We start from the raw sequence: 21,572 nt of genomic DNA, 5'->3' as shown, positions 1-21,572 counted from the left end.
GAAATTTGTATGTGTCTTTTTGTCCTACATTGTTTATAATTTGTAGTGTTTATATTACCCTGATTAGTAGGGGTAGATTAAGTAGATTATAGAAAAAAAATATATATATTTTTGGATTTTTATTTAGAAAAAATTAATATTTTTTGAAATCAGTGAAAAAAAATACTAAAATTTAATTTTCTATTTTTACATATACCTAATATTTTACTCCTAAACTAATACATATCACTATTGAAAATATATTACCACTTTATCTAAAATCTAAAAATACCCCTCTCAAATTTCCCATACATTTTTTTACTGCAAAAACATAAAAAAAAAAAAAATTAGAAATCCGATGATGGTCTGATGGTCACCTGATACTACTTTTGTATGTACAAAAACATATAAAAAAAAAATTAGTAAATTGGTAACAGATCTGGTCCGATGGGTGGCCTGATGGTGTAAATGGGGGTATTTTAAGGATATCATAAAAGTTGTCATATCCTACAAATATTAGTTATTATTTGTTTAGGAAAAATTTTTTAACTAAATGTAAGCATAAAAAATCAAATTTTCCAAAAAAATATGCATTTTTAAAAGGAGATAATTTTTTTTGTCTTTGGACTAGGTGAGCTCTAAGCACAAGCCTAACCCGCCTATATCTAAGGTAAGACTTACTTAATAGCTACAAAATCTTAACCTCATTATAAGATTTTGGTAATTAAATAAATATTATGTTAAGTTTAATAAACTATAGAAATGTTACTTTTATTTTTATTGGTAAAAATGTTTATGTTTTCTGCATTTTTGAAAAAAATTATATATGAGAGTTTTTTAAGTAAATTTTTTATTGTTATTATTATTATTATTATTATTATTATTTTTACAGGTAAAGTTTGAATTTATTTTTGATATTATAAATTATTTACATTTTTTAAAAATAAATAGAGTATCTACTATAATTATAATATACACAATAATTATTTAAAAATATTAAATTATAATTTCTTTAAATATTAAACGGACAATACAAAAATTATTATCCCATAAAATTTTCCAAAAAATATATGTATATATATTATGTGGTCAAAATACATAGCATACCATGAATCTTGATGAAATTGAAAACAACTTGAGCTAACCAAAGCTTTTGCACTTAAAGTTTTTTAGTTCCATGTATTTATTACATGTATGTACCTAAAAAAATATTCATTTATCCAAAAACCATTAATGTCTTATAAAGTAAAACTAAAATCTTATATTGTTTACTTTATGATCATGTGCTCAAATACATATTTGTAATCAAATCTCTTTCACTATTAGTTTTAACATATGTGTGCATTATAATGAGGAGAAAACAAAGATTGCTGTTTTTTCAAGTAAGCAATTCCAAATGTTAATTATGTACCTTTTTCTAATCATTCTAATTCTATATTGTAATTGAAAAAAATAACACTAATACATATCATAAGATAAAGGATATGAATGTCCCATACCCATCCTCTTTTCATTTTTTAAAATTGTAGTTACATGTTATAATATACAAATATATCATTATAGTATATAATATGTAAATCATCTCTAAATATACATATATATTTTGATGAAGAAAAATTTATTTAATTTCTCCATAATTAAAAGAGCAACATTAATACTATTACTATTACATTTGAACCATGTGCCTATTTTCAACCAAGTGGTGGTCCAATCTCCTCTCTCTCTCTTTTTTTTTTTTGATCAACTTTTTTCTTGAATATAAAGAGTAAAGACCGTTTGATACTATCTATTTTTTTATTAGTATAATATTATTTAATTTGGGCTTAAGCACTCACAGATTTATTTTTGGATATTTTCCCAAAATGCTTCATTAGTGTTCATTCTTATATACCTAAGATTATTTCTATTTCTAGCCAACACGGGACTTTAGTTGTACACCCAACAATCTTTCCTTCAAAAAAAGGACCACCTCACTTGATTCCAACACTCAAGATCCCCTTGAGTAAGCTAGATGAATTCCTTTCGAAATCCCTTCGAACTAGATCTGAACCTCCGACGACTCTAGTAGCAAGTTTCACCTTTCTTTGTTTTGCATTCGAGGATACATTCACATGGCTAATTTTTGAATTTGGCTCTGATACTAATTGTAAAGGACACTATCTATTTTTTCATTGATATGATATCGTTCGCTTTGGGCCTAAGTCCCGATGAATTTATTTTTGAGCACCTTCTTAAAAAGTCACATTCTAATAAAAATAGTGTCCATCCTTACATACCTAAGATCCTTCTTATTTTTAGCCAATATGAGACTTTAATTGTATATCTAATATAAATGAATCACTGAGTACTGATTTTTTTCTCACACTATCGGTCTTAGATAATTCCAAAGATCACGTGCCTTGAAAGAAACAACTAACAGAAGTTACAATAAAATTCGAACTCTTTAACTCGAACAAAGAAGAATACCAACCAAAACATCCTCACTACTTTACCAAAGAACACATGATAAATGAAAAAAAGAGATCAAGTTGATAAAAATGGGCAGCAAGTAGTGAGTTTGTGTACATATAAGAGAAACATAGAAAAAAGAATGAAAGAAAAATTGGTTTAAAGCATCATTATAGGAAATTAGGAATAGGAGTCCCACTCTCACTCTCACCAACTATTTTTGACAGATGTACATTGCTATTTTTGCAATTATGGCTGTGACCCACCAACCATCAATACAAATTCTCTCAACAAAGCAAACTAGATATTTTTAATATTTATGTATATTTTTCAATTTCAAAATAGAATTATTTTGAACAAGTAAAATAGATTATTAAACATTACTATCTATAAAATTATAAATGGTGTCCGTAAAATCTTATAAATAGTTAGCGATATTTTATAATAATTATTAAATTAAATGCTTAATTATACTAATAATAATATGATATTTTAGATGGCACTAAGCACCACACAGTGACAAATACACATGCATGCTTATGGAAGTTGTAGCCCCCAATGAAAAAAATAGTTAAAAAAGATATATTTTTGAATTAGTTTCATAATTATACCCTAAAATTATAAATACCCACAAGTATTTTTTATAGCAATTAAATTATCATAAAATTAAATAAATTTAATAAAATTAATTATAATTTTTATTTAAAGTAGACAAAAAAAAATTATAACAATAAAACCCTCGTAGTATAAAAATTTAAAGTTTATCATTGGCACACGAGTGTCTTTTAGTATTTTTTTTATATTATTATATTTCATACAATATTTTATAAATAATATGTAATGAGATTAGTGTTAATATATGAGAGAAATTTGAATTAATATGCTTAAATTACCTAATAATTTTTCCCCTAAATGCAAAGTTAGTAAAATTGGTCATATATGACCACTTTACCAATTTTCCTAAACTACCCCTTTCATTTGAAACCCTCTCTCTTCCTCTCTCTTCGTCTCTCTCAGCCGAACAAACCCAACACCCAAAACAACCCATTTCAGCCACCACGGTTAGCACACAGCCCAACTCGCAACCCACTCCGACGAACTCGCAACCCACTCCGACGAACTCGCAACCCATCTCAGCCCCCTTCTCTCTTCATCTCTTTCTAACCGAAAGAAAAAAAAAAATACCAGGTCCGATGGTCGAACCATTGGGTCCGATGGGGTCCGACCAATCGGACCCATGGTCCGACCATCGGACCTGGTGTTTCTTTCGGTTAGAAAGAGATGAATCCAATGGTCCGACCATCGGACTTGATGGTTTTTTTTTTCTTTCGGTTAGAAAGAGATGAAGAGAGAAGGGGGCTGAGATGGGTTGCGAGTTCGTCGGAGTGGGTTGCGAGTTTGTCAGAGTGGGTTGCGAGTTGGGCTGTGTGCTAACCGTGGTGGCTGAAATGGATTGTTTTGGGTGTTGGGTTTGTTCGGTTGAGATAGACGAAGAGAGAGGAAGAGAGAGGGTTTCAAATGAGAGGGCTAGTTTAGGAAAATTGGTAAAGTGGTCATATATGACCAATTTTACTAACTTTACATTTAGGGAAAAAATTATTAGGTAATTTAAGCTTATTAATTCAAATTTCCCATATATAAATACAAACTATGTTTCATTGTTATGTGTTATGCATGTAAGTATGTATCTATATATTTATTGAATGTTGTACTAGAATGTATTAATAAGAGACATCAATTTATAACAGATGTCTCTGAATTTTACAGCAACATGATGCTTATAATTACTTTTTGCCTAATTTTGAATTGTCTTCAATTTTCTTTGGTGAGAAATTTAATTATTGGCAATACTTCTTCTAGAAACAAACCAATATATATATAGGCCCCTATATATATTTTAATTTTTTTATTCTTTTTAGATGGAAATTCTGGAAACCCTTTTGAAGTGGGCTGTGACTTAAGAGTTAAGATAATATAGAAAAATGCTTACTTTTGTATATACTAGCTGATTGTTACGTGCCAAGCCACGTAGTGTTAGTTTTATTTAATATTTTAGTTTTTTATTTGAATTAATAATTAAAATAGTATAATTATTTGAACGATTTGTTTTATAAAAATAAAATATGTGTCAGTATATTTAGTAAGTAAAATATAGTTGTGTTATAATAATGTATGTTATTAATAGTAAAATGTACATTAATCTTCTAATTGAAAAAAGTTCTATTATCTCATTTCATATCTAATAATAGCTATGCACAAACATATAAGGTAAATACTAATTACAGCCCATTTTATCTTTTTTTATTATTATTTTTTTAAGCCCAAGCCCAAAAATCTCTAAGCCAACACAATCAATCTTCTTTTATATTATCTTTTCTAAATATGTTATCTATATTTTTCTTTTTTAAAAAATAAATAAAAAAATTATTAATATTCTCCCAAGATAGGTTTGAAAGAGATTATTAATATTTAAAAGATTGTTTATTTAAAAGATTGTTTAATTTTTTTGGTTTAATTATTGGGTTTATTTTTTAACGGGAGATCAAACCTAATCGTTAAATTTAACAGAATATTCTTTTATTTTTAAGTATATTCTGTTAAACCAAGAATGTTAAACCAAGAAATGCCGTTAGATAGGCACTTTTAATATATAAAGATACATTCATTTGGATTTAGTATTGACTATTGAGACAATAATTTATAAATGGAGTTCTTAGGCCAAATATTTTAGGGTGGAAAATCATTTTCACACTAGATTTTATTTGGGTTATCATATTATTAAATATAGATACATTTACAAATTGTATAATTAGATATTATACTAAGATGCATGGAGTCAAGAAAATATTAGAAGTGACACTGTAAATTTCTTATTACAATCATTTAGTTAATTTTCGTACTCAAAAATACATGTTAAAATATTTTTTCGATTTTTTTATGGTAGTGTTCGTTATAGTTATAATCATTATAAATTTTTAAAAAGTTATGAATAGTTTACAATACTAAAAATAAATTTAAAGTTTTTCGAACATATGTAATAGACTGAAATATTAAAAACTTTATTTTTAGTACTGTAAACTATTCAATTTTTTTCAAAAATTTGAATGAATGATATTGTAACTATAACGAATATCGCTATGAAAAAAAATTAAAAAAATATTTCAACATATAATTTCAAACGTTAAAATTAATTAAAAAATTGTAATTCACACTCCTCAAGACTTTTTAAATTTATTTTCTTGTCCTTTTTGTTTTCCTAAAAATTTGTATTAGTTATAAGAAAACTTATCAAATGAAGGGAAAATTTCTCAAACTAATTTAGACATACAAATAATAATAATATTTCTAATTTTGGATCTTCATTTAGTCTGAAGAATTGGAGTATTTGTATTCTGATCTTTTATGCATGAGAAGTTCAAAATAGAGGTGAAACTGCACTATTTTATTATGGGGACACCGAGTTTTATTATCTACTGACATTCTGAGCAGTTCTGCCGAACATCTTCAGAAAAATCTAATTCGCAACTCAACCAAGTAAATTTTATCAGTAATTGCTTTCTAACATAATCTTCTTCAACAATAGCTCAACTATGTTACAAACCATAAAAATCAACTAAAATTACTCTTACAAATTACAATGGATTGGTGAAAAGTACTTATATGTAAATGTAAAATGAAATCTTGATCATACCTAATTATAGAGTTGAAAAAATTTACATGATATACTTAATAAATTTGTACAATGCTTGTGTCAATTCTATACTTCAATGGCCATAAACACAATCTATAGTAGGGACCAAGAAATGGATTTTAGGTTAAACATCAAACAAATTAGGCAATGTGTTTAGGATTTTAGTTACCTTCACCGATCGCTCGAAGACTCCTATTTCGGTGTTCAAAGTGTAAGCTGTTCTACATTCTTAGAATTTCTTGATAATCCATTACCTAATCTTCCATCATTTGGATCGCGATAATTAGAGCTTGCTTCTTCATTGTCTGAACAGCCTGGTCTTTCGGTTAGAAACTGTTCCCAAAACCCGTCGTTTGCTTTACCAGGAGCAGCTACTGACCCTTGATTAGTATTTGCAGCCTCTTGGGAAGAGGATCGATTTATACCTTCATCAAGCACGGTTTTCTTCATCGTGGAGACTCTAATATCAGATTCTTTTGGAATGGCACCGAACCTTAATTCGAGTGGTTTCTTGATACTCTGACCTAGTTGGGAGACACCAGCTGAATAAGGATTGTTGTGGTTTCCTTCGAATGGAGAAGATGCTAGACTCAGATTTAACAGACAAGAGATTTGGCCGTCGCCTTCTTCGCTAGAAATCAAATGTGGATGCAATGAGCGCAAGCCGGGGGTTCCATTAGTTGCCTGTTTTCGTGACAAAGATGAATCCATTTTAAAACCAAATGATGTCCCTGTATCTGAAAGCTCTAATGGTTCGGGTGCAAGGAAGAGGCCTTCTGCTCTTACTCGTGCACCTCTAAGTTCGGGTTCAGATATTTTCCTAATCGAAATTTCTCCATCTTCGTTGGAACTCTGAGTGCTATTTGAAACCAAGTGAATGTCTGAAACAGCTGGTGACAATTCCAATCTCAGTTTACTTGAGAAGTCTTGGTGAAAAATAGTCCCGAATTCGGTTCTTGAACTACTCTGGTTTTCCACAAAACCATTTTCAACAGCTGGTTGTGAGTAATCAACTTCAGGCAGTCGCCTTTTCTTATTATATGCTCCGAAATCCATGGATTCAATCTTCTGAACAAGAAAATCTACGAAAGCTGGATCTTTAACAGCTTTCTCTAGAAAAGATTGCAAACTTTCTTGCCTTTTCTCAATGCCATTCACCCGCTGTGACACATTTTCCAATTGATGCTTTTCCATTAGCTGCTGTTTGCAATGAGAAATATTTTCCTCGAGCTGAGATTTTTCACGCGAAAGCTTCTCTATTTCTTCATCAAGAGCCGCTCTTTCTGAATCGGGTAAAGAACCTTGAGGATTACTGTGGCTATGAATAGGTTTTCTTCGGTGGATATTCTTAAGAAGATGCTTTTGATCTTTCACAAAATCGTCATTATGAAATTCCCATTTCTCGGGATCAATCTTTCGAAATCCCTGTCACCATAATAGAATTCATTACTCAACCGTACAATATCGTCCACAGAACTATAAACACCCAATGAGATTAAAGGCACTGCAAAATCTAAAAATCTTGAAAACGCTAATGTGTTCGAAAAAAAATAAAGAAAAGACATTTGAATGCATGAGAAATAAGTAAAAAGAAACATTTACAATCACAAACATACATATGTTAAAATCATTGATTTAACAAGAACTGAAGCAGAGTTTCTCAAGTTTACAACTAACATGGTAGCATTCAACTTAAACTACGCTAATGAAAGGATTTCACCCTTGAGAAATTTCAGATTGTGCCCTTAGTGGGTAAAGTAGTTGTCATCTGATCGCACAAAAATCTCTATAACAAGTAACGAAACACTACATTTTAATATTTCCTGCAACTGTATTAAACCAGCTAAGGACTTTTCCTCATCAGTCTTATCATTAAAGTTTACTGCTGCAACTTACTTATTAAAACCCCATAAGACATGACAAAAGAGAGGGTTCTATGGCTGCACTTATTTGAACATAGAAGACGAAACCGAGCAGCTCATTTGTGAGAAAGTACTAACATTCATATAAGCTCCAGGGCTAACATAAACTTGAAATCGAAAAGTATCAAACCGAGATCAGTTTCGTGTCCCTCTCTCGCCAACAATCAACATTATCCAAATAACAGCTCCAGGGGCTTTATTAGGCCTTGTTTGAACATTGGATTTTAAGAGAATAAGAAAAAAGGAAACCTAAAGAATTTCATTTTCTCGTGTTTGGATTGAATCAAGAAATTTAGAAATCTATTTTCAGAAAAATTTAAACTTGAGTGTAGTATAATTTTATGAAATTTTAGAACAAATACAAATCCAAACAAAGATTAAAAAAATCATTCATCTTTCATTCCCTTCTCTTCTCTTACATATTTTCTTCATACCGGGTCTTTTTTTCAGCCTAATTTTCTTTTGATAAAAAGTAGAATATACCTATCAATAAATGACAACAGAGATTCCCAGAAGAAACTCATAACCAATTTCATTGAACTATTCCCTAATCACACTACATTTTCAAGAACATCAACTCAATAAATCAGTAACAATCCACAAAAGAATCAACAAAAAACTCACATTGAAGAATGAATTTCAGAATTAAACGTTTTGAACACGAAATTTAACCATCAAAACTCAATTCAATCAATATCACACACATTTCCAGGAACATAAACTCAAAATATCATCAACTAGGATCAAGAAAAAAACACTAAAATAAATAATGAATTTCACAATCGAAGATTTTGAACACGAAACTGAACCTTCAAAACTCAATTCAATCAATTCAAACATCACACACATTTTCAAAAAACCAAGAAAAAAACACTCACAGAATGAATTTCACAATCAAACTTTTTGAACACAAAATTGAACCTTCAAAATTCATTTCAATCAATTCAAATTTCACACATTTTCAATAACATCAACAGTCCACAAAAAGAAGTAACAAACAACATTCACATCAAAAAATGAATTTTCACAATTTCAAACAATTTTTTATTTTTTGATCAAACATTGTGAGCACGAAATTGAACTTTCAAAACTCAATTCAAACATCACACACATTTCCAAGAACATCAACTCAAAATATCATCAACTAAATCCACAAAAAGAATCAAGAAAAAACACTCAAATTAAAAAATGAATTTCACAATCAATCAAACATTTCAAACACGAAATTAAACCTTCAAAACTCAATTCAATCAATTCAAACATATCACACACATTTTCAAGAACATCAACTCAATATTATCATCAACAATCCACACAAGAATGAATTTCACAATCAATCAAACATTTTGAAACACAAAACTAAACCTTCAAAACTCAATTCAAACATCACACACATTTCCAAGAACATCAAAGAACGAATTTCGCAATCAAACATTTCAAACACAAATTTAAACCTTCAAAGCTCAATTCAATCAATTCATAGACGCAATAAAATAAATTTTCAAACAAATTCACAGAAAAAAAAGGAATAACTCACGTAGGTATTGAGCTGACGAATGAAGCTGGAGAAATTATTATGCTTGAAATAAGTCGGAAGAAGAAGACGACTAAATTCCGGGGGATTCCAAACAACGAAGCTGTTCTTACTTGCACTCCACGAAACGATCTCATCGGTAGCAGAATCATCAACCATATCGTAAGTTTTCAACAAGAACGGAGCCGGACCACTTCCGCCGGAAGCGGCGGCCTGAGCTGGTTCCATGGGTAGCGATCGTACGTAGAAGGAGTTAGGGGGTTGTTGGGATTGGATTTTGAAGATGAGATTGGAGGAAGGAATCAATGGGGTTGGAGTTGGAGTTGGGGTTGGGGTTAGGGTTGGGTTCTTCGTCTTCTTCTTCTTCTGGTTCCGGCAGCCATAGTTGACTCTCTGAATCTGTATTAGATTAGATTCGGTTGTGTACGGTTTGGTACAAAATCACGGTTACATCAGATTATATCCCTACATTATAATATATTACTAAATTTATCAACATTTTTCTTAATTACTATTATTTTTTTTTTGATTAATTTGCCTCATATATACTAAGTTTAATTCTCAGTTGTAAATAAATAGTTAAGTTTAATTTTGTCGGTAATAATAAGTTATATTTTTAGAACTTTGTAGGTATCTGTTAAATATTAAGTTATTATCCACATGTAAATTTAATGACTTAGACCAATTAAGAATCGTCAAGTGTCAATTTACTTAACACTTAACAACCGGTACCTACAAAAGTTCTAGAATTATAATTTAGGTATTATTACCGCTAAAAGTTAAACTTAAGTATTTATTTGCAACTGATAGTTAAACTTAAGCATTTATACCTCAAATTACTCCTATATTTTTATACAATTTGTGTAAAAAATTAAGGAATAATTACATAAGGCACCAATTTTTGTAAAAAAAAAATTATATTTTTAAGTTCTAATTTTATTTTTTTTTTTTACATTTTTACGGTTTTCTATAGAAATAACATAAAAACAACAAGAAAACTACATAAAAGAAACATGAAAATAACATCTAAATAACATCAAAATAACAACAAAAAATAACATACACATAACAAAAAATTAACAATAAATTAACAAGAGTACAACATAAAAAGATAGTATTTTCTGTAAATAAAATCAAAAAAATCGTAAAAATCTTTAAAATTCCATGAAACCGTATTTTTGTAATTTTTTTATTGTATTTGTAAAATAATCCCAAAAATTAAGGATGCAAAATTTTTCCATAGAAATTCCTCTTCTAGATGGGGAATAGGGCGAGAAATGAATTATTTTTTGTTCTCGAATGTTAAACGGGATGAGAATACACTTTCTATCCCGATAGTGACGGTTTAATACATTAACATTTTCTTAATTATTAGGTAATAGTTTTTAAGAAAATATATATTTTAAGGGGAAAAAAACAAATTTTAATCCTAATTTTTATGTATGCATATATATTGAAATTTATTTACTCATTTAAATTAAAAAAATATTTTATTTTTCATTAATAAATAAAAATTTTAATTAGTTCAATTAAATATTAGATTTTTGAATTCAATCCATCGATTGTAATTAAAAATAATATTTAAAAGAATAAAGGAGAGTTGGTGGTGGGATCGAAATTGTGATGGGTTATTGGGGAAGAAGAGTGTCATATTTATTATTGAATTTTGTTTTTGTGAATTATTTTTATTATTATTGTGAAGATACACATGAAAGAAAGAGTGTGACATGTATGTATAGATAATAATATGTAACATATAAATTTTGTGCCGACACTTAGGTCATTAGATTTGAGGAGACAATAATGTTATTGCATGTGATCTCTTACCCCAACACAACACCTACCAAAGTATTACATAATAAATACTTGGCCTCACAAGTGCCTAGTAGTATTTTATGCCTCAATTTGTATTTAAGAGATGCTAAAAGATAGAGAAATGCTAAAGGCACCAGTGGTACCTAGCACTCTCATATGTGTTAGTATCGCTATTGGTTTAACTAAGTATCGGGTCCCACATAGTTTAATATAATAGCTTCTAAGAAGTATCGCTAGCCAATCGCAACGTGACATGTTAAGAAAGTGCTAGGCACCACTGGTGTCTAATAGCAATACTCTAAAAGATACTAGTGGTGACTAATATTTTTGAGCATTGACATTCACGATTGGTTAGCGATATTGGGGAAGATATTATTTTTTTAAGTTATACGAGATTTGATATTTAATTACACCAATAGCAGTATGACACCGAGGAGAGTACTAGGTATCAATGGTGCAATTCAATATTAAGCCACTCCTATTTTTTATAAAAAAAATTATCAAGCATAAATAAATAAATAAATAATTATGCTCAGCTCCCTAGTGACTAGTATTTTATGCCTTAAATTGTGTTTATGAGGTTCTTACTTTATTGCTTATCTCTCTTTCTTTTTTCAAAAGTTAAAACTAAAGTGTGGCCAAACTCAACTTTCTAAGAGGACCCCTCCCAAACTCTTTTTTGACCTTTCAATGCAGCCACATTGAATTTTTCTTACTTTGGTTTAGTCCAATTCCATTTTTTATGTAACTTTAAGCAAACATGGGTACAAAATTCAAAATAATAATTATAATACACAAACAAAAAGAAAATGTATTAGTAATAGTGTTATCATTATGTATTTTATTGTGATTTTCGATTTGTTTAATCATCTCTATGAAATTTGTGCGATTTTATTTCTGTCTAATTTTTAAAAATTTATCTTAAACCTTTTTTCTTTTAAAAAAGAAAAATATGAAAAGATATTAAAGGCTAAAAGATGTGGCATACTATTATTAACAATTCAATATCAGATCTTATATATTTTAATTTAATAAATAATATAAAAAATTAGTAATTACTTACAATACACCATATTAATTTATTGTTTGGTATTAAGCATGCTAACAATACTCATTTTAAAAATAAAAGAAACTATTAGTAGAATTATGTTATATTAAGTATTGTGTGTATCATAATTAATAACACAACAAGCTATTTTTTTTCCAAAAATAAAAATTAATAATAGAACAAGAAGTAAAGAAAGAAAAGAATATTGTATATTTTTGTAATTGAATGAGTAAAATGACAAGAAATTTAGATTTTATTAATATTAATAAAATCCTTGTACTTATTCAACAAATGAGCTCATATTCTAAATATGATTATAATAAGAAAATGTAAGATTATACCATAGATGAGCTATTAGTGTTAAATCGATATAATTTCCATTTGTTTAGTCATCTCTTCATGAAATTTGTGCCATATTTTGTTTTAGTCTAACTTATAGAACTTTGTCTCATTAAACTTTTTTCCTTTCAAATAAATAAATAAATAAAAGAAAAACTATTAGTAGAACTAAGTTATATAAAGTATTGTGTATACTATAATATTTGTTTCTAAATAATTAAATAATTTATCGTTAATCTCTTATTATAATCTATTAGTCAAATTTTGTGCTAAAAAATACATGCTGAAATATTTGTTTATAGCGATATTTATTATAATTACAACATTATTTCTGTAAATTTTTAAAAAATTTCAAATAGTTTACAATATCAAAAATAAATTTGAAATTTTTTAAACACACATGGTAAACTGAAATATCAAGAATTCAGTTTTTTGGTACTGTAAATAATTTGAAATTTTTTTAAAATTTACAGAGATAATATTGTAACTATAATGAATACCATTATAAAAAAAAATTTAAAAAAAATATTCAAACATAAAATTTGATTAAAAAAATTGTAATTAGCACTCTTAAAAAAATAACTAGTAATAAAACAAACTAAATAAAGAAAGAAAAGAATATACATTACATGACAAGAAATTCACATTTTATTAATGTATACTCCACTGCAATAAATAAATAAATAAATAAAAGAAAGAAAAAGCTATTAGTAGAACTATGTTATATATTAAGTATTGTATATAGCATAATTAATAACACAACTAGCTATATTTTTCCAAATATAATAACAAAACAAGAATTAGAGTAAGAAAGGGAAAACAATATGTGTATATTATATAAATGTAATTGAATGAGTAAAACAACAAGAAATTTACATTTTATTAATGTATACTCAACTGCAATAAAATTTGTTATTTTTTTCTTTTGTATATAATAATAACTAATAATAATAATACAAAGCCTTAATACTAATTAAACAAATTAATGAGCTCATAATATTCTAAGTATGATTATAATCAGAAAATGTAAACTTATAACTATCTTCTTCTGCAAAACCAACACTAGGATCTTTACCATCCTTAATCACTTTCCTAATTTCCTCAACTCTTTCAATAATTCCCTTAATAGACAAATCAAAAGCATCTTCAACAGTCTCTAATCTCACCATTGGATCACCATAAACAATATTTGGTATAAGCTTAATCACCTCATTTCTCATACTCAATTCTTCCTCTTTAGAAATTCCAACCAAAACTTTCTCAATGGTACCTTCTTTCAAATCATTGATGACATCCTTAACAGGAATATACACAGAATACTTTGTATGATTCTTGGGAAAATGCCATTTATATTGAGAATAAGCAGTACCTGGATGAAAAAAAACAGGAATACAACCAGCTAAAATCGAATCGAAAATCGATCTTCTTGTGTATGAATCACCAGGAGGTTGTAAACAATAGATTGAGCTTTGAAAACTTTTCATAACACTAACTGGTTTACTACAACTATTCTGAATTGAACTACAATCAATGAATTGACATAATGAGTTTGTTGATCTTTGACACTGATCAATAACTCTTCCTCTAATAGATTTGGTCATTTCTGGCCTTGGTGAACCAACAAAGGTAAACAAGTAAGGCCTTTTTCGGTTTCTCATTCGAGTTTGCCAATCGAAAATCAAACTATCTTTCCATGGATGAAAGTAAGTTGGATAAGGAATAGCATAATCATTATTCCATGAACTTGATTCAACTGAAAGCATAGACATATTCATAGATTGAGGTAAGAATCTCAACTTACTACCCCAATCAGAAATGTTATCAGTTTGTCTTCTGAAATCCCATGAAATTCTTCCTGCAACCATGAAATGATCTCTACCCCACATTCTCTTCCACTCTGGTTTGTTGGAAAGAAAATCAAGAAGATCATGAGCTGAAGAATCTCTACTTGAAATGTTTGAATCCCATAAATGTAAACTAACATCAAGACCTGCATAAAAGGGTACAAAAACAACAGAAGCCATTGAAGGGACTTTTGTCAAACACCTGTAATGCATAATCTTGTTATGAAAAATTACTTCCAACATGAATTGATTAGTGTTAAACCAACTGTTATTAGACAAAATTCCATCATAATCATCTTCAATTAAAGGACCAAGACCATTGTTTTCAATGTACGGACACATTGAATTTTCTGTTCCTCTTGTTAAGAGTCTGCAATTCTTGAGTAAATCAGAGTTGAATCTACTTGGAAGATCTTGAATGTAGATGTATTTACCGGTACAGGGATCATTGATTGAAGGAGTTTGAAGAACCCTTTTGTCGGCAGCCATTAAAAATGTCGAGTAATCGAAGCTTGACATAATGAAAAACAGAGCAAGAGAAGTGAAAATGGCTAACCATATTTCTTGAGACCATTTTTTGGGAAGTGGGATTTCCATTGTTGGTGTTGCTGAGAAAGAAAAATCTTAACTTTGTTGAAGAAAATGTGGGAATTGATTGGAAAATTTAATGAAGGAAAAAACTCTGTTTGGGAGAGAAGAAAATGAAATATGAAAACAGAGGAATTAGATCATTTTTAGAGTAAATATTTTGGAAAAATTTCATAGTTTAATTTTTTTTATATAGTTTTGTAAGTTTTAATTATTTAAAATTTTAAAAAAAATAGAAAAATTTAGTAATCTAAAAATAATATTAATTTTTTTTATTATATGTGTAATTCTTTAATTTTATATTAAGAAATAAAATATTTAAACACTCATTTATTTGAATTTTTAGAAATTTTGAATGATATTTTAAATTATTTTAATGTAATCATAAAAAAAAAATTAAACTAACAAAATTTTCTCCACAACGAAAAGGTAAAATATATGAGTGAGTGTTTTGTAAAATCACTCAATATTTTTTTTATTTGATTTTGTTTATTTTTAATGAATTAAATTTTTGATCTTTGTAAAAATTTGTGACCATTGGATTGAGAGTAGAGGAGTGTGTGTTGTTTGGGATTGGTGAGAAAAGTTTTACATTGGAAGAAGAAGAAGAAGGAAAGAGAAGAAGCTATAGCATTAAATTTGGAGGGACACATGTCCCCTATTTATCAACCAAAATCCTTTGTTTTTATATGAATTCTTTGATTGAAGAGCTTTTTATTTATTAACATTTTTTGATGGAAGAGCTTTTTAACATTTGATTGAAGAGCTTGGGATTGCCCCATTTAATGCATTTTTTTTTTGTACTTTTTTTTTTTATGAGAAAGAGAGAAAAGCAAGTGGTTGTGCAGAGAAATAATAGAGAAGTAGACTATTATCGTCCAACTTTTGTTATAATTTTTTAGTCTAACTTTTATGTTCAAAAATTCATATCAGAATATTTTTTTTCACGGGAGTGTTCGTCATCGCTGTAAATTATTAAAAAATTTCGAATAGTTTACAGTACTGAAAATACGTTTGAAGTGGTATATCAGAAACTCTATTTTCGGTACGGTAAATTATTCGAAATTTTTCAAAAATTTACAGGGATGATACTGTAACTATAACGAATACAGTTATGAAAAAAATATTCCGGGATGTGATTTCAGACGTAGAAATTAACTAAGAGATTGTAATAGGAGGTTGTAATTAGCATTTCTTAAAAAAAAATTACTGATGTTTATATCTTCCTCAGTCAAAATTATTATTAGTATAATTAAATACCAAATTTAATATCAATCATTGAACAATTTTTAATTTCATATTTGTATTCGACACTATTCATGTCTAATAATAATAGCAATCTAGTTTCTATGACAAACAATTACACATTTAATATGGCTTTGTCTTAATATTATTTTTTTTTTTTGAGTCAAAGTGAAAATTTTATTTAAACACTTTCAGCCATTACAATAGACTTGAAACCAGCAGAGACATTATGCTGATTAAAAACACAATCTGACGAAAAACAAGACTCTCTAGCAAGACAATGAGCAACCCTATTTGCAGATCGTTTAACAAATTTTAACGAAACATTATTCAAAGACGAAATTAAAGCCCGACAATCCCCAACAAGTAATCCAAACTGAGAAGGCATTAAAATTGAGCTATTAATAGCTTGTACCACCACCAGAGCATCAGTTTCAATTACGACATTGGACCATTGCTTTCTTTCTATCCAGCTCAAGGCCTCCTTAATGCCAATCGTCTCGGCAATTTCTGGTTTAACCACACCAAACCGAGAAGCAGAAATGGCTTCAAGAAGCATTCCATTCGTATCACGGGCGACACACCCGAAACCAAACTTGTTTTGCTCTTGAAAAATAGCCCCGTCAACATTAATCTTAACCATATTAGAAATTGGTTTCTTCCACCGCTCATCTACATTATTGATATCATCAATCAATAACGCCCCCGTCTTTTGAGTTTGAGCAGAACAATATTGGTTAAGCACAGTCCTAGCTGAACGGACCACATCCATAGCAGAACAAGTTTTTTTATTCCATAGAAGCTCATTACGAACAGACCAAATCTTCCAACTAACACAAGCTCCCTCCTGAACTACAGCAGCCGAGTAATTCTCAAGAAGAGCAGTGAGCCAGCTGTTAAAATCTCCATTATTCACACCAGTCGGAGCATTAGAAACACACCAGCAGCTCCGTGCAAATCGACAATCTAGCAGGATGTGGCTGATAGTTTCCACGAACATGTTACAAAAAGGGCAATACAAATCGACATTTACCTTTTTTGTACTGAGCTGAAACTTTGTAGGCAGGCATCCGACTAACGCACGCCACAAAAAGTGCTGCACTTTCGGAGGAACTTCCAACTTCCAGATAGCCTTGAACATCCTTTGGTCTTGAGCAGCAACATTCACACCAGCAACTTGCTGAAGCCTTCGGTATGCGCTTTTGACCGTGTAAAAACCATTGGGTTCATCATGCCAACACCATTGATCATCTGTAGCAGAGCCACTCAATTGAACAGACAACACAAGATTCTTATCTCTTTCATCAAAAAGATCATTGATAATATCAAAGTCCCAGCTCTTAGAATGCACCGAAAACAAGCTAGAAATATTTTGATTCCTTAAGGCCGGATGATCAGATTGGACAAAAGGATTAGAAGGGTCGGGAAGCCATGGATCCAACAAAATACTTACGTTATCGCCACTGCCAATAGATTTTCTAGAACCCTCCTTGACTAGCCCTTGTGCTTCCATAATACTCTTCCAAATAAAGCTTGGGTTTGGTCCCAAAGTAGCATTAAGAAAGTTACCCGAAGGATAATAACGAGCCTTATAAATCTTGCTTACCAAGGAGTCTTCATTTGTTAAAAGCCTCCACCCTTGTTTCCCAAGAAACGAAAGATTGTAATCTCGAAGATCCCGGAATCCCATCCCGCCATCAGTTTTATGTCTACTCAACCGCTTCCAACTTATCCAAGTCACACCCTTTGAACCCGAACGAGATTGGGACTTCCACCAGAACTTTGCCATCATACCTTCAAGATTAGAGCAAATCTCCTTAGTTAAAAGGAAAACACTCATGGCATAACAAGGCAATGCTTGGGCAACGGACTTCAATAGAACCTCCTTTCCCGCTTTTGACAAGAAGCGGCTCTCCCAATTAAAAATTTTCTTTTTCATCTTCTCTTGTAAAAAACCCAGGATAGCTTTCTTATTACGACCCAAGATGCATGGTAAGCCGAGGTAAAAGCTGTTGTCCCCAGCCTCCATCATTCCCATAAGACCACACAGCCTAGTACGTGTATCAACCGAGCAATTCTTGCTGAAAAAGATCGAGGACTTGAGTAATTCACTTGTTGGCCCGATGCTTGTTCATAAACATGGAGAAGATGCATCACATGTGAAGCTTCACCCTCATTGGCTTTGCAATACACATAACTATCATCAGCAAATAGCATGTGAGAGACTCTAGGCGCACTCCGAGCCACTTTACACCCAGTCAACCATCTCCATTGCTCGTACAAAGATAAGAGAGAAGAGAGACCTTCAGCACAAACCAAGAACAAATACGGAGATATAGGATCCCCTTGGCGGATTCCACAACCAGGAACGATCGGACCCAGCTTCCTTCCTCCATAAGTAACATGGTAAGACACCGTAGACACACAGAACATAATCAGAGCCACAAATCTAGGACTAAAGCCCATCCGAATAAGCACAGCTTCAAGAAACGCCCAACTAACTCGATCGTAGGCCTTGCTCATATCAAGCTTGATTGCCATAAACCCATCTTTACCCATTCGCTTCCGTTTCATATAGTGCATAACCTCATAAGAAACCATAATATTATCAGAAATTAACCGTCCTGGCAAGAATGCACTTTGATTGGAAGATATGACATTCGGCAAAACAACTTTGAGTCTATTTGCGATCACCTTAGAGACAATTTTGTAAAGAACATTACAGAGCGATATAGGCCGAAGATCACCCATTTGTTCAGGATTCTTCTTCTTAGGAACAAGAACAATATTAGTTTCATTCAAGACAGATGGAAACTCACCAGTAGCAAAGAAACTCTGAACCAACCGCACCACATCATCACCAACTAAACTCCAAAATTTTTGATAAAATCCAGGAGTCATACCATCAGGTCCGGGAGCCTTATCAGGATGCATTTGGAACAACGCCTTTTTAATTTCCTCACGAGTTACTTCCTCGAGTAACGAATTATTTTGGGCTGCAGTAACCGATTGGGAAACACAGTTGACAATCGAAGAGTAATCACCATCTGAACGCATAAATAGATGCTGGAAATAATTCACAATCACGGTAGGGAGACCGTCGTCCCAGCCGACCCATTCACCATCAGAATTCTGGAGCTTGTGAATAACATTCGAACGTCTTCGTGATGTTGCTTTGGCATGGAAATACTTGGAATTACGATCGCCTTCGCTCAACCAGAGCTGCTTACTCCTCTGCTTCCAGAATATTTCTCGTTGCAAATAAAGATTATTCAAGTTACTTTCAGCAGCTTTGTAACGCTCAACAGACTCAGAGTCGCGCCCTTTCTTCCATTGTTTAATTTCAGCCTTGCAAGCCTTTATTCTTTTGCCAAAATTACCAGTGTAATCTTTTCCCCAATCAAGCAAAACAGTACCACAATCCCGTATTTTTTCTGTAATGGAGAGACCGGAGGACAATTCCCAACTATCTTCAACAACTTTAAAGCACATTGGTTCCTTTAGCCAAGAATTTTCAAATCTAAAAACTCTATTATTCACATGAATGGTCTCAGTAACAGGAACTAAGTGTAAAGGGCAGTGGTCCGAAGTGGACACTTCCATGTTATATAGCTTGGCCAAAGGAAATTTAGCAAGCCAACTCTGTGAAACCAAAGCTCTATCTAGCCGAGCCTCCACCCAAGAATCAGTTCCTCGCCCCCTTTCCCACGTGTAAGGGTAACCACTCAAGTCCAAATCATGAAGACCACACTCATCCAAAGCATCACAAAATCCATTAATCAACCAAGTCGGGTAAAGATTACCTCCATTTTTATCTTGTTGGGAAGTAACATTGTTGATGTCCCCAACTATGCACCACGGCAACTCACACTCAGCTTTCAACGAACGAAGAAGATCCCAAGTACGCTTACGCAAGCTACGATTGGGCTCACCATATAACCCCGTCAACCTCCAATCACCATAGTCACGACTATGAACAATACCATCAATATAGTTAGAGCCGAATCTAACTAATTGAAACTCCTCAGCGTCTCGCCAAAGTAACGCCACCCCCCCACTCTTCCCTTGAGCATCAACACTAAACGCTCCTTCAAAACCAATACATATCCGAAGCTTCTCAACCATCTCCTTCTTGGCCAACGTTTCACAAAGAAACAACAAAATGGGCTTCTTTTGGATAACAATATCCTTAATGAATTGTATGGCCCATGGGTTCCCAAGCCCATGGCAATTCCATGTAATTAGACTCATAATGATGGGTGGGCTTGGGAACCAAGACCCACCTTTGACATGTTTTTTGGCCCATCACCAACATATACTTCATTCACCAACATCACACACGCACCATCTGCCACATCATCATTTTCACCAATATTCCCACCTTCCATGCGCCTCCTTTTTGAGTCTAGGATAATTTTGGAAACATCTTCCCCATCATCCTCCACGTTAACAGTACTAGCTGATTGCATGGGATTTTCTTTCCCTATTCTTTGGCTAGATACAGCACCACTTTTAATGCTAAGATTCTTTCCATTATTATCACCACCAGAATTGATACCATTACCCTGAAATGAGGAATCAACCTCCATGATCTTAGTCGCTGAACCAGGTAACTCTTCTTGATCCAATCGTCGATCATCATGCGTCTCCACCACCACCTGTTGCTCCGTTCCAGACCGCAACCATTGTGAACCAATCTGATAATTCCTTTTTCTCATCTGCGCCTTCATGCCAATACCATATGGCTTAACAATTTGATCAATATCTTGATCAAAGCGTTTAGCACAAAACCTTTCAGAATGGCCTATGATTCCACAAATAAAACAAAAGGTTGGGAGATGTTCATATTGAAACATAGCCCAAATCCATTCACCATTTTCCTTGTACAATTTCATCCGGCGCTTGAGCGGCTTTTCGATGTCAACTGTTGTACGAACCCTCAAATAATCCCTCCAAACACCAACAAAATTCTTTGGATCCGACTTCACATATGTCCCAATGTAGCTCCCCGCACTACGCACCACTTTATCCATCATGAATCCAGTTTTAAGGTTATGAATCTGTACCCACATATCAAGTTTGTGCAAATGAACCATTCTAGGATTCTCACCACTCTTCA

The 21,572-nt window shown here is 31.4% G+C and overlaps 2 protein-coding genes across 2 annotated transcripts; both read right to left on the bottom strand.

Annotated features, from left to right (window-relative positions):
• Positions 1-5,966: 5,966 nt before the first annotated feature.
• LOC115722398 (heat stress transcription factor A-5) lies at positions 5,967-10,027 on the bottom strand. Its single transcript, XM_030651601.2, has 2 exons — positions 9,578-10,027; positions 5,967-7,543 (listed from the first exon to the last, which is right to left on the bottom strand). Exons 1-2 carry the CDS (start codon positions 9,800-9,802, stop codon positions 6,323-6,325), a joined length of 1,446 nt encoding a protein of 481 aa, XP_030507461.2. The 5' UTR covers positions 9,803-10,027; the 3' UTR covers positions 5,967-6,322.
• Positions 10,028-13,576: 3,549 nt separating this feature from the next.
• LOC115722399 (probable xyloglucan galactosyltransferase GT14) lies at positions 13,577-15,382 on the bottom strand. The gene is made up of 2 exons (XM_030651602.2): positions 15,055-15,382; positions 13,577-14,766 (listed from the first exon to the last, which is right to left on the bottom strand). Exons 1-2 carry the CDS (start codon positions 15,215-15,217, stop codon positions 13,778-13,780), a joined length of 1,152 nt encoding a protein of 383 aa, XP_030507462.2. The 5' UTR covers positions 15,218-15,382; the 3' UTR covers positions 13,577-13,777.
• Positions 15,383-21,572: the final 6,190 nt, after the last annotated feature.

Source organism: Cannabis sativa, chromosome 9 (assembly GCF_029168945.1).
Source record: "Cannabis sativa cultivar Pink pepper isolate KNU-18-1 chromosome 9, ASM2916894v1, whole genome shotgun sequence".
NCBI classification, from domain to species: Eukaryota; Viridiplantae; Streptophyta; class Magnoliopsida; order Rosales; family Cannabaceae; genus Cannabis; species Cannabis sativa.
Note: the sequence above shows the minus strand (reverse complement) of the source record. Positions and strands in the feature narration are given on the sequence as shown.

What these genes read in the sequence shown, in the direction of transcription:
- LOC115722398 (XM_030651601.2), bottom strand. Translation starts at nt 9,802, where the DNA reads ATGGAACCAGCTCAGGCCGCCGCTTCCGGCGGAAGTGGTCCGGCTCCG. An exon ending in TTCGTCAGCTCAATACCTAC is followed by an intron (nt 7,544 to 9,577) that starts GTGAGTTATTCC and finishes TTATGGTGACAG; the next exon opens with GGATTTCGAAAGATTGATCC.
- LOC115722399 (XM_030651602.2), bottom strand. Translation starts at nt 15,217, where the DNA reads ATGGAAATCCCACTTCCCAAAAAATGGTCTCAAGAAATATGGTTAGCC. An exon ending in AATCAATGATCCCTGTACCG is followed by an intron (nt 14,767 to 15,054) that starts GTAAATACATCT and finishes CCTTTTATGCAG; the next exon opens with GTCTTGATGTTAGTTTACAT.